Genomic DNA, 19,550 nt, shown 5'->3' with positions numbered 1-19,550 from the left:
ATCGTTCGGTGGATTTTTCATTGTTCCTTCGATTTTTCGGCTCTGAAAAGTTAAAAACTATTTTCTATTTGTGCCCATTAACTGGATGAAAACTTCTGCTCGGATAGCCAAGGCGATCTGAGATTAAGTAGGAGCAGGTACCTATCAAAACTAGGTACCCACTCCCAAATTACATTTTATTGTGCCAAATGTGGTGGTGGAACATAAAGCAGAAGTTCCCCTTTAGGGTGTAGAGCAACGATCCCCTTTAACCACTTGCCGACCGCCGCACGACTATCTACGTCGGCGGTCAGCCCCTCACAGGCAAACTAACGTAGGGCTACGTTGCTTGCTTGTGAGGGTCTAGGGAGCGAGCGCGCGCCCCCCGGGGCGCGCTCCCGCTCCCGCGTGGTCACGGACCCCCCCGCGCGTGTGACCAGCGGACCCGATGTCCGCCGGTCACTCGGCGATCGGCGGGGGAGAGGGAGAATGTCAGGCAGCTTGTGTAAACAAACTGCCTGTCATTCTCCTCGCTGCAAAGACACTGATAAACGGATCTGGTATGTAGATCCGTTGATCAGTGTCCTTACAGCTAGAGCCACAGCCAATCACAGTAGAAACCACGCCCCTAGGGACACACACAGCCCCTCCCTTCCAAATAAAGTTAACCCCTTCACTACCAGTGTATTTTTACAGTAACAGTGCATATGTATAGCACTGATTACTGTAGAAATGTCACTGGTAACCCCAAAAGTGTCAAAAATGTCAGTCAAGGGTCCGATCTGTCCGCCGCAATGTCGCAGTACCGCAAAAAAAAAAATCGCAGATCGCCGCCATTACGCGTTAAAAAAAAAAACAACAAAAATGACAAAAATCTTTCCCTTTGTTAGTAAACGCGATAACTTTTGCGCAAACCAATCAAAATACGCTTTTTGCGATTTTTTTTACCAAACATAGGTAGCATAAAATAAATTGGCCGAAAATTTTTAAAAATTTTGATTTTTACATTTTTTTTTGGGGGAATTTCATATAAAAAAATGTGAAAAATATTGCTATTTTTGCAAAATTGACGCTCTTTTTTTGTTTATAGCGCGTGATCAAAAAAAATCGCACAGGTGATCAAATACCACCAAAAGAAAGCTCTGTTTGTGGGAAAAAAAGGACGTCAAATTCGTTTAGGTACAGCGTCGCACGACCGCGCAATTGTGCGTTAAATTCACGCAGTGCCGAATCGCAAAATACCCCCTGGTCGGAATGGGGGTAAAATCTTCCGGGGCTTAAGTGGTTAAACCACGGAACAAGCAAAATGACAACACACATTTAGCTGACCCTTTATCTTAGAAATAGCACAGAGAGTAGTAGCACAAAAACAACCCATATATTCTTCAATAAAAAGGTGCAGAGACTTGCCTTTCTTTACAGAAGAGGTGCGTCTGACAGGTAAGACAGCTGTAGGTACCCCGCCTGGTTTCAGGCCTCCGCTCTCCGCTGTTATCTGCTTCTTCTTATGTTTTCGTCTTTTCAGCTGGTGGGCTGCCAGAGCCAGAGCTACTGTGCCGAGAGCAGTTGCAAACAGGACTTTCCGGAGGCCGGGGGAAAGCTTTAACTGTGAGAATGTGGTCTGTAAAGGCAAAATGCACTCAATATAAGCAAATACTGCAGTGTACACACACACACACGTCTATGCTTTTTAGCATTGTTAGTGATAATTGTGTTGCGCAGGGGGTGCAAAGTAAACAATGTTTTAGGATGCTTTGTAGAGACCCTGCACAATACTGGAATATCACTGTAAGTGCCGGTTCACACATGTGCGTCTGCGGCGATCGCATGTAATGTCGGAGCGCACTGCTCCTTCATTACATGCGATCGGCTGTGCGGTGCGAGTTTAGCCATACACTTTGTATGGCTAAATTCGCACCGCACCCAAGACGCACAGGGACCCTTTTTTGCAGCCGCATCAGGATCGGATCGCACAGTGGTTCACACTTGTGCGATCCGATCCTGTGCGAACTGTAAGATCGCACTGCGATATGCGATCAAACTGGGGGTGTCGTTAAGATTACATTGACACCCCCAGCGTATCGCATATGGCAGTGTGAACTGCCAGGGGTGCGTTTGCGATGCGGGAACAGGCTGCATATTCGCAGCCTTCCCGCATCGCATAAGTGTGAACCGGGGCCAATGGTAATCTAAAAAAAAAAAAAAAAGGGTCTTTATGCATTAACAATTAGTAAAATGTTCTAACATGTCAGGCGAAAGATTTGCTAAATTTAAAACTGGCCACATACATCCTAAAACAGCCCTAAAGTGTATGTCCTGACCAACCTCTCCCTCATTAAAGCATGCCCCAGCAGTATTTTTTTATTTCGATCTGTCGATTAAAAAAAAAAAAAATATTCTAATAGTTTTACATAATGCAGCAACATCCATAAATTGAACACCCAACGTTAGAGGTGATTTGTTCTTCCAAAGCAAATACACTTGCACACTGGTACTGACTAGTATTCCAAAGTTTCTCGTCTCCTTCAATTGCTCTCCATTAGTCAGCTAATGTCACCTCAGTGCTGAGGGAGAGGGGCACAGGAGGGTCAAACAAGGATGCTGTGGACGTGACAGACATCCTCCTTATCAACTGATGACATCATTGGTTGTTAGGATGCCGGTGTCTAGAACATTTTTAAATTAATTTTTAAGCATTTTGCTAAGGCACCCCTGAAGAAGTCTCAAGGCACCCTGGTTGAAAAAGGCTTGTTTAGAGGTATAACTAAAACAAGGGGAAGTGTACATATATTACAGAGATGAATTTATTTATTTTTTTCTCTAACAATCTTTAAATTTAAAAAAAGCATAATGCAAGGTATTTTCATTTTGTATGTGCCATTTACGCAATTTAAATCCCTACCTTTTCAATTAGCTAAAAACATTATGGTAAGCATCAGATAAATTTAGTGCATACACGATTTTCTAAAGCCCCGTACACACACGCAGATCGTCGTCATACAAATGTTCGTCTTTTCTCCCCGGGATGTCGGTGTCTGTTGAAAAGTGCAAAGACAGCACAAGGACAGCACAAGAATTTTGTCCGCAGACTTCAGCTGACTGCAGAAGTGATGTCATGTAATGGTTAACTTTCCCTGTGTTTTTTATTTTCTGAGCATGCCCAGTCTTGCAAATCTGCGGTCTGTCGGCTGATTTCTGTACTGACAGGCAAACAATTGTCCGTTCTGGTGTCTGCAGACAAAAATTTTCATGTTTGCAAGAAAGACTCTTGTCCGCAGATTGTGTGCAGACATCTGTCGGAGGCACCATACTAACACGCATACAATCGGCAGATCTTTCGTCCGCCGACGTTTGTATGACGACGATCTGCGTGTGTGTACGGGCCTTTAGTTTTGAGGTATTTGGACTGTAAGTGTCGGTTGACACATAAGTGATGCGAGACATCGGATGGGATTCGCACCGCACTGATATGCAAATCACATGTGATGCAAATTCAGCCATACAGATTGCATGGCTGAATTTGCAACGCATTTGGACCGCAGTCGCACAGGACCCTTTTTTTGGTCCACGGCAGAATCGGTTTGCACATTGGGTGTTCACACAATATCGATTCCTGTGCGAACTGATCTGGGGGTGTCGTTAACTTTGTATTGACACTCCCAGTAATTTGCATATGGCAGCGTGAACTGCCTGTGAGTCGGGTGCAATGTTGTTTGAGGGGGGTTAACTGTTTTATATAGGTTTCTATTAAAGACATTTGATATATAGTTCAGGTTTAATAAGTGGTAAAGAATTTCAAGAGCAATGTGGGTTATCTAAAACACAGGAGACTTCCTGGTTTGAGGCACAATTTTTCCACTGAAGCTTGAGTTCACACTGATGCAGTGCGGGACACTGCACGTATTTCGGACAGGAATCACATATTTTTTCGGACAGGAATCACATATTTCGGACAGGAATCACAGCATCATTCCTGTGCAAATGACATGCGGTGTCTGGGGTGCAATTTGAGCCATTGATTTGTATGGCTCAAATCGCACTGCATTCGCACCAAACTTGTGCATGCCCCTTTCTTTGTCCGCACCAGAGTCGGATCGCATGGGTGTTCACACCCATGTGATTGAATTCTGCAAATCGCACTGCGTTTTGCAAACCGGTTTCGGAGTGTCATTAACTTAACATACACTCCGCAATCAGTTCCCATCAAAGGGTTGCAATTTTGATGCGGTGTGGAATCTGCAGCGAACTCGCACTGCATCTAGTGTGAACGGAGGCTTAAACTTCAGACTGAGACCTTTGATAAAGGAGGAGGGTATGACCCATTAAGCTGGGAAAGCCACTTAGTCAAATAAGCAAACAAAATAATTTTTCCCGAACAACAAAAATGCTACAGCTGAAATCAGGCCAGTTCGGTTTGCATATTGCAGTGTGCTAACACATTATTGTGCACATTAAGGTGTGTTCTGATTAGGCAGCCCTTTCATTTTAAGGAGGCTATCAACACATGGCAAATGACTAGAAAATGTGCATGACCCATTGTTCAAAGCAGCGCACTGGCATTGTGGTGCCCTGTAGTGTGAGTGCATTGCCCACTACTGTTTTAGTGCCTTGGGGTGCCAAACAAGAGAGAAAGCGAGGCCTGATACTAGTGAAATCCAGTGTGAAACGCACGCTCTATGCTCACTGCACCCAGGAGGAAAAGGAGATCGAGAGAAGAAGAAAAGCCCAGGATGGCCGCTCCTACTCATAAGGCTGCAACATATTATGTAGACGCCATGCTCCAGCACCAGGAGCATCCAAAATCAGGGGGGTTTACCCCCAACAAGAGGACCTTCCACCGTGGGACCACCAGCATGAGCACAAGAAAAAAAAATCAGGAATGTCTGGAGCGAGGACAAAATAAGAATTCCTCCACCAGATACTGCCTGCCTTTTATGCTGTATTCAGGGATGTCCTATGGGGGTCAAGGAGGCGGGGGTTGACCCGTAGTCTTGATGGCATGATGCAGAGCCAGGAAAATAAGGTACGGGTCACCTTGATATAGATATTAAAAAAAAAAAAATGTCACCTTGATTCATTAAGGTCAAAAAACAAGGAGGTTAATAAAGCCGAATTTGGCCCCTTTCACACGGGCGATCCGATCTGCCTGTCAGTTTTTCAGGCGGACCGGATCGGATGCTCCATGCATCCCTATGGGGCAGCAGATGTCAGTCTCCGCCGATTACAATCCTGTCTGTGAAATCCGGACAGATGGAAACCCTATTTTCCATCCGTCTGGCAGATCGGATTGGATGATCATCCGATCTCCCCATAGAGGACAGCGGGGATCTGACAGCTCTGTCTCTGCACACAGAGCGGAGACGGAGCGGTCATCCGCCTGCTCAGCGGGGATCGATCCCCCGCTGAGCAGAACAAACTCCGTTCCGTGTGAAAGGACCCTTTCAGCCTGGGGAAAAAACTAATTAAAAGTCAGCAGCTACAAATACTGTAGCTGCTGACTTTTAATAAAAAGGAGGCTTACCTGTCCAGAGAGCCCACAATGTCGGCACCTCAAGCCGATCTGTTCATCAGCTTTGGGTGCAGGAGCCGGCATTGCAAGTAAGGGAAACCGGCAGGGAAGCCTTCAGGCTTCACAGCTGTTTTTGTGCTGCACATGCGCGGGTTGCGCGGCACTTTCTGAATCGTCCTGTCATCTTCTGGGACACACACAGGTCCTAGAATGCAGCGGCAGGAAGGAGGAGGGCCAGATGCAACTGCGGAAGTGACGTATCTCACAACGGCGAAATAGGACGGAAGTCCTGCCCCCCCCCCCCTCCTTCTCCAAGCTAACAGACTGACTGGAGACTGCACTGTCAGTTTTTATTGCTGTCTGCACCCCCATTAGGGAGATTCACCCCCTCTATTTGTCCTACCATTATCATTGAAAGTGAAAGTAACAGAAAATCCCCAATTTTGGGTTGTCCCCAGAAAAGTAAAGAAGAGGAAAAATCTTCCAATGGGGACACTTGATTTTCAGGGATTTCCTTTCCTTTTCTGTTTGGCTATGGGACAGGAAGTGAAGGGAAATCTCTCCAATGGGCCAAGGCGTTATAACCGATATAAGGTGTTAAAATAAAAATAAAAAAAAAGGTTTTGCCTATAGTTCTACTTTAACGGTTTCCTATGAGGACCGGATATTCAGGGAAGCAGCTTTGATAAAGCAGAAGCCAGAACCATTGAACGTTGTAAACTGCAGGGGTTGGGTAAGAATCTTAAATAGTTTACTAGGGAATGTTTATTTTATTGTGCTCAATAGGTTAAACTAATTTAAAAAAAAAAGCTACGTTTTTAATACGGACTATAAAATAAAAATATGTACAAAACCAACTACTAATCATTCTTTTAACAGCAAACTTTAAGCATTGGTACTTACATAGATATAATAAAAGTAGGCCATACTCATGTTTTGATATTTCCAATGTTGTAAGTCGGTTGTCATTGAATAGCTGGTGCTGTTATATGTTTCCATACACCATCCATCCATGATTTTTTCTATTTAAAGCTGTCCTCGTATGCTAGATTATTCTAAGCTGTAATGATCTGATGAAACTCAGTGTTGTGAAAGAGATGTCTTTGTAATTGCACACCTTGCAGATCATAAGGATGGTAAGCTTCTGCTAATTAACATGTTTATAACCGCAAGCGCAGACATATGCTATAAGTATATTTACACGTGGCAACTTGTTGGATCAGATGCATTAATTAATGAGCTAGATCAGGGCTTGACAAATTCGCTTAGAATCTAGGAGCCAGCTAAAAAAAGTTAGGAGCCTGTTTTTTTTTTAAATTCGCTATCCAGCACCCAGAACTGCATGTCTGGGGCTTCAGGGATAAAGAATTGCTCAGACCTGGTGTCAAGTGATGAAAAACAATGAAAATTGGGAATAAAAAAAAGAAAAAAAAGAAAAAGAAGAAGAAGAGGTGGCATTGACGAGGCTGCGCTGATGGGCAATGACGAGGTGGCACTGGCAGGTGACACGGATAACCTGCACTGATAGGCGACGCTGATGAGATTGCGCTGATGGGCACTGATGAGGCTGCGCTGATGGGTGGCACTGACATGCAGCACTAATAGGCCCTGATTAGGCTGCACTGATGGGCACTGATAGGTGGCACCAATGAGCACTGATAGGTGGCACTGAGAAGCTGCACTAACAGGTGGCACTGATAAATGGCTCCCCATCCACTCAGATGCTGTAAGGTAAGGGCGCCTAATCAAACCCAGCTGTCAACCTGGGAAGATGATGTTGGAGGTGGACAGGCAGTGAGAACAAATTGCGCTCATCACAGCACCGTCCACCAGAGGGCGCCAGTTTGCACATAGGAGCATTTATCCAGCTCAAGCAGGCCTCAATTACCAGCCAGCCTGACACTAGTTTGCGCACCTGCGGGTGGGCCACATGGGAGGATCCCGACCACTGCTGCGGTGTAACCCAGGTGCAAGAACGCGATTTCCAGTCACCATTGCACCTGGGTTTTGTCGAGCCCTGGGATAGAGGCATTGGAACTGTCCAGTTAACCGGATAATACAGTCTTTTGAAACAATCAATAAAATTAAAAAAATAAAATAAAGATCTCTGCATTCCAAGATTAAAAAGAGATAAGGGAAAAGTGCACTTATCCTTTTAACAGCCCCCCCCCCCCCCCAAGTAAGCACACATGCCCCCTTCAATGGGGCTGTTTGATGCCTCTATAACACTCTATAGGAGGTTTCTGCGCAGGAAAGCCAAGGCACAGGAGCAATGACAGAACAGTGTAAACATAGTAGATTAACTAAGGTCAAAGAACAGAGGCAATGAATATACATCTGGGAAAAGAGAGGGTGTGGTAGTGAAGCTCAGGAGAGTTGAAGTGCAGTCATCTTTTACAGAAAATATACATGTTTAAATCTTGCAGGTATTTGTTAATGGGCTAATAAATCCCGAAACAAAAATGTATTATATAGCATCTTTAAATTTGTAGATGTGGCAGCTGCATTCTTTTCCCTTTAATTTCACCTGTTGATCCAGCCAGTAAATCTGTTATTTTCCAGCTTCCTTTAACAGACCAAGCTGTCCAGCAAAAGTGGCAGCACAAACCAGTTAAAGTGGTTGTAAAGGTTCTTTACCTTAATGCCAACGCCATTGGCTCTTGCTGCTATCAATCAAATCCAGTAACGAGGGAGCGAGGGGCAGGGCTGAGCCAACATGTGTGTGTCAATTGAGATCGGGCCCACACGAGTGTCCCCATAGCAAGTATACACCTGTACGAGGGCCATGTTTGCCTACACAGGATGCAGAGGTGTGCCATGCATCAGACCACCATGGAACAGACATTCCCAATCACATTTACTGGGACGCACTGACTGCACTTACACAGCCGCTGCTCCCACTCTGACATCTGTGCTGATACAGATGTGTGTTTTGGGAGCGTGTCCCCGAATTCAAATTGTCCCCCAATGTTAAATTGGGAGCAGTGGCTGCAGCTACTGTGTCCCAGTAAGTGTGACTGGGAATGTCTGCACTCGGATGCATGGAACACTTCTGCAACCTGTGTGGGCAACCATAGCCCCTTGCATGGGTGAACACTTAAGTACTCCCGTGTGAGCGAGGCTTTAGGGTTCTTTCACAAAAGGTATCATTAGTTTACACACGTCTTTTGCTAAGAAACTGAAAAATACTGATTCATGTTGCATCAGCTTACATCAGCGTGCACATCTGTCTTAAAGAGCAGATCCAGCCTCCTTCAGGAAAATATTAAAAGTCTGCAGCTACAAATACTGTAGCTGCGGACTGTAGCTGCTGACCTTTAATATTAGGACACTTACCTTGTTCAGGGATCCCGCAATGTCAACACCTTTTTACATCGGCTCTTGCCTGCTACCGCCGCTATTGCTTATAAGGTAAACCGGCAGTGAAGCCTTGCGGCTGCACAGCTGGTTACATAAATAGTATGTAATCATACATAGTCAGGTTGAACATCTAGTTCAACCAAATAAAAAATAAATAGATACAATCCCTTATACATAATCCTATACCCACTGTTGATCCAGAGGAAGGTGAAAAACCCCCAGCAAAGCATGATCCAATTTGCTCCAGCAGGGGAAATAAAAATTCCTTCCTGATCCCCCGAGAGGCAATCGGAAATGCCCTCGATCATTTATTTACCTATAAATGTTAGTATCCAGTTATGGTAAATGTACAGTTATGTACATTTGGGAAAGAATCCAGGCCTTGTTTAAAGCAATCTGCTGAGCTGACCAGAACCACCTTCGGACGGAGTCTACTCCACATTTTCACAGCTCTTACTGTGAAGAAACTTTTCCTTATTTGGAGATGAAATCCAAAAATCTCCAAATCTTCTCTTCTGTGCATGCGGAAAGTACGCTGCGCTTTCTGAATAGTCTGGCAGCGGGGGAAGGAGGAGGGGGGCCGAACTTCTGAGTGATCTTGCCGCGGTGAGGTCTCCCGGAGGTGGGGATGGGTAAAAGTCAAAAACAGGAACTTGCTCCCCCCCAAAGGTGCCAAATGTGGCACCAGAAGGGGTGGGGGCAGATAAAACCTGCTTTAAGTTTCGTTTACATAGGTGACAAAAGTATAAAAAAATAGTTTCTTGCCTAAGGCCCCTTTCACATGCGATGGACTTTAGATGGTGGTGTTTAGATCAGCAGGGGATCCCCTGAGCAGAGTGGGAGGATGACAGGTCCATGCCTGATCAGTTTATGCAGAGTGGACACAGCCCGCTCTGCTCTATGGGCAGCTAGGTGTAAATGGACTCCGCTTTCCGTTTACAACAGGCTGTCCTCTGACCCGATCCACATACACAGAGGAGAATAGATCCCCTTCCCTTTGTTTTTAGTGGACTGGATCATTGGTCCATAGGAGGTGAACGAATCATCCAAACAGGTGGTCCTGAAAAACCGAAAGGCTGACCTGATTGGAACGGTCTAGTCAAAGGGGCCTAAAAACGCACATAAACGAAACTGACATAAACAGACAGCATTAGTTTACATTTGTTCAGATCCTTCTAAACAGAAAAGAACAGAGACTTGTTCTGTTTAAAAAAAATAAAATGGACGTGGATGTAGGCAGATGTAAACCTATGGATGCCGGTACCGGGGTGATGCCTCAAGCTGCAGGCATCACTCCGGTACAAGCACTTTCCCGAAAAAAAAAAAAAAAAAAAAAAAAAAAAAAAAAAAAAAATCGGCAATATCGGTAATCTCCGAGGCCAATTCTGATATATCGGGGAAAGTGCAGATCGGCCCTCGATATATCGGCTCGAACCCTAATGCAGACTTGTACAGCTAATGATTTTGTTCACTTTAATGTTCCTACAGACATGAGACACTGTGAACTTTACTGGGCAGGGAGGAAGGCCGAGGTTATACAAACGCCACTTTATCTCCAAACAAAACAAACAGTAAAACCTAATAGAAACAAAGAGGCATTTACCTGTCCAAAGGTTGTGTACAGGAACACCGGGATCTCTGCCACGGTCATAGCCAAGGCTTGGATAATGGACATTCCCTCTGCTCTCTGGAATGCCATATTGGTCAGTTAGGCAGTATGTGGACACAAGGATAATATTTAATCGAGTTCAGACATTGATTCCCCTATTTCTTGGTCAGACTGTTGGCACGGATTAAGTGCATTTAAAGATCCCATTTTCCGAACAAATCCTAAAAGAAAGAAAAAAATATTAGAATAAACGTAAACCCTAACTGAACCACAAGATTGCAAGCTGCTTGATGGCAGGGACTGATGTGTATGTACAATATGTAAACTGTTGCTGCTATGTCTGTAATAAATAAATCAAGCTTATTTAGTTTGCGAAAGCACTGAGTATCAGTAACTGACTGTCATTAAAAAAAAAAAAAAAACAATTTTATTTCTTCAAATTCTGTTGCATCTCAGTGCTGCTGATCTCCTGTAGACACACCGCAGTCACTTCGTGCACTCCAGCAATGGCTGCATGACATTTCTCAGGGTATGTTCCCTGATGGGGGACAACAATTTACTACGCTTGCCTAATATGAACTGAAACGGGCACTTGCAGTCTTCATCATTGCCCGGTGAGAACACATTGAGAGGCAGAGATAGAGTGCTGCCAACCTGTAACAGGAAGTGCCTAACAAGGATATTCATGGCAGGATTCCAAGTATTATTTTTAACCACTTGCCTACCGGGCACCAAAAGTGGAACCTCCACTCATTTGCTTCCTCCCCCCCTCTGGTGCCACATTTGGCACCTTTCAGGGGGGAACGGGTACCTGTTTCTTGACAGGTACCCTTCCCCACTTCCAGGAGAAGGCACCGTCCCTCAGAAGTTTGCCCCCCTCCTTCTTCCTTCGCTGCCGAGCCAATCCGAATGCGCAGAGCGCTTCGCACATGCGCAGTAGGGACCTGCCCGTGAAGCCACAAGGCTTCACTGTCAGGTTCCCTGACCAGCAATGGCGGCGGCAGCACCCAACGAAAACATCGGCTGCGGTGCCAACATCGCTGGACTCCAGGACCGGAAAGTGTCCTAATATTAAAAGTCAGCAGCTACAGTATGTTTACAGTGTGTGTGGCTGTTTATTTATTTTTTTTTGGTGGGGGGGGGGGGGGGGCGGAACTCCGCTTTAAACCCCCTTCCTGCCCAAGCCAATTCTCAGCTTTCAGCGCTGTCACACTATGAATGACGGTTGCACGGTCATGCAACACTGTACCCAAATGAAGTTTTTATAATTTTTTGCAAACAAATAGAGCTTTATTTTGGTGGTATTTAATCATCTCTGGGTTTTTTTTTTTTGCTGAACAAAAAAAAAAAGCCCGAAAATTTTGAAAAAACAAAACAGTTTTTATAATTTGTTATAAAATTTTGCAAACAGGTAATTTTACTCCTTCATTGAGGTTTGTTGATGAGGCGGCACTGATAATCCCTGATAGGCTGCACTGATAAGGCGGCACTGGTGGGCACTTATGGATGGCACTGATAGGCAGCACTGGTGATGGAGTACTGATAGGTGGTACTCATGGGCAATGATAGGCACTAATAGGTGGCACTTATGGATGGCACTGATGGGCAATGATAGGCACTGGTAGGTGGCACTGATCTGCACTGGTAGGTGGCCCTGGTGGGCACAGTTGCTCTTCCTCTTTCGGGAAATGTCCCTCTGACAGCAGCCGGCGATCAGCTTTTTTTTCTCCTCACGCTGACAGAGTGAGGAGAAAAAAAAAGCTGATCCTCGATTGCTGTTTACATTACGTGATCAGCTGTCATTGGCTGACAGCTGATCACGTGGTAAGGGGTCGGGACCTATCTGTGATCAGCTTAGTCTCATGAACTCGCTGATCACAGAGCGAGCTGGCAGCTCATGCGCGGGAGGACATACATGGATGGCTATAGCGCCGGCGGGAAGAAGTTAATTAAAGCTGCAAATTTAAAGATACTTAAAATAACTTTTGATCTTACAGTAACAAGTTAAAGCTTAAAAAGGGTTTAAATGTCCAATATTCCGAAAAATACATTGAAAGCTGGAAGGCGATGGCAGTTACATTTTCAGTGTATACTAATAGGGGGGAAATACATTAATGAAGAACACAGGAGTCTTGTGCTTGATAGATAACACAAGTGTAGGATCCATAAAACATGACACCAGCAGGATTTTACATTTTGTTTGTGATTTAAAAATATATGAATTAATTTGAATAGGTAGTCAATGTGCTCCAATGAATCCATACAGCACATTTTTGTGCTGAAAGTTTGGTCCCAAGTGCACTGTACAGAGCCTTGAAAAAGTATTCACACCCCTTGAAAATTTCCACATTTTGTCATGTTATAACCAGAAATTTAAATGTATTTAATTGGGATTTTATGGGATAGACCAACACAAAGTGGCACATAAATTGTGAAGTGGAAGGAAAATAAAAAATGGTTATCAAACTTTTTTTTAAATAAATATCTAAAAAGTGTGGCGTGCATTTGTATTTAACCCCCTTTACTCTGATACCCCTAACTAAACTCAAGTGGAACCCATTGCCTTCAGAAGTCACCTAATTAGTAAATAGAGTCCACCTTTGTGTAATTTAACCTGAGTATAAATACATCTGTTTTGTGAAGCCCTCAGAGGTTTGTTAGAGAACCTTAGTGAACAAACAGCATCATGAAGGCCAAGGAACACACCAGACAGGTTAGGGATAAAGTTGTGGAGAAGTTTAAAGCAGGGCTAGGTTATAAAAAATATCCCAAGCTCTGAACATCTCACGGAGCGCTTTTCAATCCATTTACTGATTATCAGTGCAGCCCCATCAGTGCCGAAGAAACGAAGAAAAAGGTTGTTTTTTTTTCCACAATTTTCTGTCTTTTTTCCTTTGTTTAGCAAAAAAAATTAAAAACCCAGCGGTGATTAAATACCACCAAAAGAAAACTGTATCCGTCTCAAAAAACTGATAAAAATTTCATACAAGTATAGTTTTGCATAACCACGCAATTGTCTTTCAAAATGCAACTGTGCTGAAAGCTGAAAATTGGCCTGGGCAGGAAGGGGGGGGGGGGTAAAAGTGTCCAGTACTGAGGTAGTTAAATTGGCATACAAACATATATTTGAAATCAAATCTTTATTATTTTTTGGCAATAACATGGTGTGGGAGGATTTCTGCCAGTCACAGGCTGCGTCATGCTCCTCCAGCCTGTGTCTTGGAGTAAGGTTCCATTCACACCTGAGTATATCGTTTTCAGGTGTTTTTTTGGGGCGTTTGGCATCTAACAAAAATGCTTGTAATCTGCCAAAAAAGAAGCGCATTTACTTTTTTGAGCTTCAGGCGACAAAACGCTCATATGTGAAGAGGGGCCATTGAAGTGAATGGGATTTTGCTTGTTGGGCTTTTTGAGACTTTAGAGATGAGCGTTTTACGAGCTGAAAAACGCTCAGGTGTGAACAGGGCCTTAGAGGAAGGTGAAGCCTCCATTAATCTACATGTAATATCCCACCCCTATTGTGTTTAGCTGGTTAGTGGGCATGGGAGGAGGCTGTCATTTATCACTGTGTATATGCCCACCTGTGTGACTCTATAGTCACATGTGATAAGGAGAAAATTCTCAGCATAGAAATTCAGTGAAAAATGAGCAGAACTGACAACACTGCTCTGCAAAATCCCTAGCAGTATTGGGGACACGTATCTCCTTTTTCACATGGATATTTCTATGGACCATTTACATCTATGTAATTCCCATTTATCAGTCGATTTCCATGTATTAGCGCCTTACTATTTATGTTTAAAGCGGAGTTCCACCCAAAAGTGTAACTTCCGCTCTTTTGCTTCCTCCCCCTCTCCAGTGCCACATTTGGCACCTTTCAGGGGGGAGGGGGGGGGGCCTGTTTTTGACAGCGGTGCCGTCCCACGGAAGTTTGGCCCCCTCCTCGTTTCCCCGCCGACAAGCCAATATGAATGCACAGCGCGCTTTGCATAATAAGCAGTAGGGACCCGCCCGTGAAGCCGCAAGGCTTCACTGCCGGGATCCCTTACCGGCAATGGCGGCGATAGCACCCGACAGCCAATGGAAACATCGGCTGCGGTGCCGACGTCGCTGGACTCCAGGACAGGTAAGTGTCCTAATATTAAAAGTCAGCAGCTACAGTATGTGTACAGTGCGTGTAACTGCTGACTTAATTTTTGGAGGGGGCGGAGGGGAAGGCGGAACTCCGCATTAAGTATTGGGGACATGGAGAGAAGGGAGGAGATAGAGAACAGCAGGATCAACCAGGTTTTGTGCAGAATACAGAAAATGAATGACATAGTGACTGAGTGAGTGTGAACAGCATTGTAATACACCGTTTTTTTATTTTTATGATGTGGATTTAGTGACACTTTAAATACTACGGGATGCCACCAGCATATTTTGTAAATGCTGGTTGAGTGACAGTTAAAGTGGAACTAAACCCATCGATTTAACAATTTGAAAAAACAGTTATATTCCTGGCATTCCGGGAATGCTAACTGTCACATTTGCTTCCCCCCCCAGGCTAGAAAACACTGATAAGTGCTGATTGAATGCTGGTTTTCCAGCAAAACCGGCTTCTGTTGAACAGACAGCGGTACACATGGGACAGAATGTTGTCTGATTCCTGATGATCCAGCTGACTGTTGCTACATGTGTACCGGGCTTTAGTTTCCCCTGTGTACCGGAAACAATTGCCAGAGTGACAACACAGGAGAACAATGAGGAAAGCATTGTCCAGACACTACCTGTTATAGGGTGACAAGGACCTTCACGGCAGTATCACCCAATGATACTTTAACCACTTGGCTTACGGAAGATTTACCCCCCCCCTTCATGACCAGGTCATTTTTTTGCGATAAGGCACATACGTTATTTTAACTGACAATTGCACAATCGTGCGACGCCGTACCCAAATATAATTGATGTCCTTTTATCCTACAAATAGAGCTTTCTTTTGGTGGCATTTCATCACCTCTGCGGTTATTTTTTGTGCTATAAACAAAAAAAGACTGAGTGCCGTTTCACATATATGTGACGACAGACATCACATGTGATTCGGAGTGCACTGCTCTGCAAATCACATGCGATGTCTGTGCCATGCAAATTCAGCCATACATGGCTGAATTTGCATCACATTCGGGCACAACTCACACAGGACCCTTTTTTGGGTACGCACCAGAATCGGATCACATGGGTGTTCACACCTATGCATTCCGATTCATGTCCGAACTGACAGTTGGCACTGCGATATGCGAACTGATCTGGAGGTGTCGTTAGCTTTGTATTGACACCCCCAGCGATTCGCATATGGCAGTGTGAACTGCCTGTGTGTTGAATGTGATGCGGGAACCCACAGTGGATTTGCAGGGTTCCCGTATCGTATGCGTGTGAACCGGGACTGACAGTTTTGAAAAAAAAAAAAAACATATGCAATAAAAAAAATAAATAAAAAAATTAAATTTCTTCATAACTTTCAGCCAACATGTATTCTGCTACATATTTTTGGTAAACATACATCCCAATAAGCATATAATAATTGGTTTGTGCAAAAGTTATAGCATCTACAAACTATTGGATATTTTTATTTATTTGAGTTTTTATACCAGTAAAAGCAGCAATCAGCGACTTACAGCAGGACTGCGATATTGTGTTGGATATTCGGACACTAAAGGCCCGTACACACGTACCGACGTCGGCATACAAACGTCGGTGGACGAAGGATCTGCCGATTGTACGCGTGTTAGTATGGTGCCTCCGACAGATGTCTGCGCACAATCCGCGGACAAAAGTCTTTCTTGCAAACATGAAAATTTTTGTCTGCGAACACCAGAACGGACGATTGTTCGCCTGTCAGTACAGAATTCGGCCGACAGACCGCAGATTTGCAAGACTGGGCATGCTCAGAAAATTAAAAACACAGGGAAAGTTAACCATTACATGACATCACTTCTGCAGTCAGCTGAAGTCTGCAGACAAAATTCTTGTGCTGTCCTTGTGCGGTCTTTGCACTTTTCAACAGACACCGACATCCCGGGGAGAAAAGAGGAACATTTGTATGCCGACGATCGGTACGTGTGTACGGGGCTTTACTGACACTTTTTGGAGATCAGAGACACTAATACAGTGATCAGTACTGAATAATATGCATTGTAACTGTACTAATGACATTCCCTAGGAAGAGGGGGGGTAAACCTTCCGGGGCTGAAGCGAGGGGAGGGTAAACCTTCCGGGCTGAAGCAAAAGGGGGGGGGGTAAACCTTCCGGGGCTGAAGCACAAGGGGGGGGGTAAACCTTCCGGGGCTGAAGCACAAGGGGGGGGGGTAAACCTTCCGGGGCTGAAGAGAGGGGGGTAAACCTTCCGGGGCTGAAGCAAAAGGGGGGTAAACCTTCCGGGGCTGAAGCGAGGGGAGGGTAAACCTTCCGGGGCTGAAGCGAGGGCAGGGTAAACCTTCCGGGGCTGAAGCGAGGGCAGGGTAAACCTTCCGGGGCTGAAGCGAGGGCAGGGTAAACCTTCCGGGGCTGAAGCGAGGGCAGGGTAAACCTTCCGGGGCTGAAGCGAGGGCAGGGTAAACCTTCCGGGGCTGAAGCGAGGGCAGGGTAAACCTTCCGGGGCTGAAGCGAGGGCAGGGTAAACCTTCCGGGGCTGAAGCGAGGGCAGGGTAAACCTTCCGGGGCTGAAGCGAGGGCAGGGTAAACCTTCCGGGGCTGAAGCGAGGGCAGGGTAAACCTTCCGGGGCTGAAGCGAGGGCAGGGTAAACCTTCCGGGGCTGAAGCGAGGGCAGGGTAAACCTTCCGGGGCTGAAGCGAGGGCAGGGTAAACCTTCCGGGGCTGAAGCGAGGGCAGGGTAAACCTTCCGGGGCTGAAGCGAGGGCAGGGTAAGCCTTCCGGGGCTGAAGCGAGGGGAGGGTAAGCCTTCCGGGGCTGAAGCGAGGGGAGGGTAAACCTTCCGGGGCTGAAGCGAGGGGAGGGTAAACCTTCCGGGGCTGAAGCGAGGGGAGGGTAAACCTTCCGGGGCTGAAGCGAGGGGAGGGTAAACCTTCCGGGGCTGAAGAGAGGGGAGGGTAAACCTTCCGGGGCTGAAGAGAGGGGAGGGTAAACCTTCCGGGGCTGAAGAGAGGGGGGGTAAACCTTCCGGGGCTGAAGCGAGGGCAGGGTAAACCTTCCGGGGCTGAAGCGAGGGCAGGGTAAACCTTCCGGGGCTGAAGCGAGGGGAGGGTAAACCTTCCGGGGCTGAAGCAAGGGGGGAGTAAACCTTCCGGGGCTGAAGTGGGGGGGTAAACACTAAACCAAAAACATAATATATTGCAGCTTACCAAGCATTAGGTGTGGTGGCTGCATTCGATTTTCTTTTCTGTGGCTTCCCCCCCCCCTGATAATCTGGCCAGTAACACACCTCCCGTATTAGAGTGCCCCCCCCACTTTGGATGAAGGAGCACAAGAGGCACAGCAGCATTGCCAGTAGGGAGGGAGGGGGGTTGTGTTGAATGTACTAGCAGATTTAAATACACTAGCAAACTGAAGCCCAACTCCAGCAGTTTGCTTTCCTTATGGGATAAAGGTTTTACATGGATATATAAAAGCTGATCATTGAAAGCACCCTGGTTAGTGGTAAATGGTTTGTCCCATCTCTGTATAACTCATACATTCTGCTGGAGAGCTTCTGCTGTGAGAAACAACAGACTGGCTGGATCACCAGATGGAGATATTAGATGGAAAGTGCAATGCAATGTGGGAATCCTGCAAATCTACTGCGGGTTCCCGCATTGCACCTGAATTCGCAGGCAGGTCACACTGCCATATGTGAATCGCTGGGAGTGTCAATACAAAGTTAACGATGTCCCCAGATTAGTTCGCATATCGCAGTGTGAACTGTCAGTTCAGACATGAATCTGATCGCATAGGTGTGAACCCCCAATGCGATCAGATTCTGGTGCGGAACAAAAAAAGGGTCCTGTGGGACTTGTGCTCGAATGCGATGCAAATTCAGCCGTACAATCTGTATGGCTGAATTCGCAATGCACAGACATCGCATGTGATTTGCAGAGCAGTGTGCTTCGAATCACATGCAATGTCTGTCATCGCATATATGCGAACTGAGAAACAACAGACTGGCTAGCTGGATCACCAGATGGAGATAAAAGATGGAAAAAAGAAAAGTAATGCAGCCATGACATCTAGGAATTGGTAATCTTCAATATAATAAATGTTTGTGTTTGGCTCTATTATTGCTTTCAGTACATAAAGAAAGCAGAAGATACAATGTAGCGTTGCTCACAGACTATTATTCCCATATATGTAGATGTGTGTGTATGGGAACACAATGTGCACAGGAAATGTACTCAGCATGCATACCACTGGAGACAACATGGATGAGGATTCCTGATTCTCAGGACTGGGAGTCACGCTGCTCCACATCCCGAGGATAACCCTGACAGTCCACCTTCCCGTCCCTAAAGCATCCCCCGCTCCGCACTCACCGCTTCTCCCCTCCAGAAGGGCAGCGTCTCCTCCAACCTAGCGCAGCCGAACACTGAGACCTGAACGACACCGGTCTCCACCAATAGCTAGCGAGGGTTTCACATTCCACTATCGCAACAGCCAATCCGCGCATCCGATTCGGCCTCACGTGTGCGGTTGCATTGACGCTTCCTGGTCGGTGGGCTCCCTGATTGGCGGATAGGATGTGAGTGGACCGGGGAGGCGTGGTATGTTTAAAGAGACAGCATGTGAGAAGATCGATGGTTGCTGAGGTCTGTGGTGGAGCTGTGAATGATATCCAGTTCTGAGGCATGGAGGCGTTTCACTGTTTCTGTTAATGATTATAGAATGGGGTCATAGTTTCATGTGTGTGCCTTTACTTATATTCCACTTACAGTGATCCTAACTAGTGATTCACCGATATAGTTTTTTTTAATACCGATATTTTGGTCATCGGATATCGGTATAGGCCGATATTTTCGGACATGTAAAAAAATGTTATTTTTTTTTTTCACAGGTACTCCTTGTGGAGGGATCTGGGAGGACCCCAAACTCCTCCTCGGCACTGAAAAGCATTCAAAACGCCAATT

General features: G+C 45.6%; 1 protein-coding gene across 1 annotated transcript in view; it reads right to left on the bottom strand.

Moving 5' to 3' along the window:
• Window positions 1–19,129, bottom strand: part of MIGA2 (mitoguardin 2) — a 66,539-nt gene extending 47,410 nt beyond the window's left edge. The window contains exons 1-3 of the mRNA XM_082263111.1: window positions 18,960–19,129; window positions 10,452–10,678; window positions 1,390–1,600 (exon numbers count right to left, since the gene is read on the bottom strand). Coding sequence (XP_082119237.1) covers window positions 1,390–1,600; window positions 10,452–10,547 — 307 coding nt within the window. The 5' untranslated portion in view covers window positions 10,548–10,678; window positions 18,960–19,129. The remainder of the gene's footprint in view (window positions 1–1,389; window positions 1,601–10,451; window positions 10,679–18,959) is intronic.
• Window positions 19,130–19,550: the final 421 nt, after the last annotated feature.

This window comes from Pelophylax lessonae (genome assembly GCF_965119305.1).
Source record: "Pelophylax lessonae genome assembly, chromosome: 7".
NCBI classification, from domain to species: domain Eukaryota; kingdom Metazoa; phylum Chordata; class Amphibia; order Anura; family Ranidae; genus Pelophylax; species Pelophylax lessonae.
The sequence above is the reverse complement of the archived record's forward strand: the minus strand, read 5'-3'. Positions and strand labels throughout refer to the sequence as shown.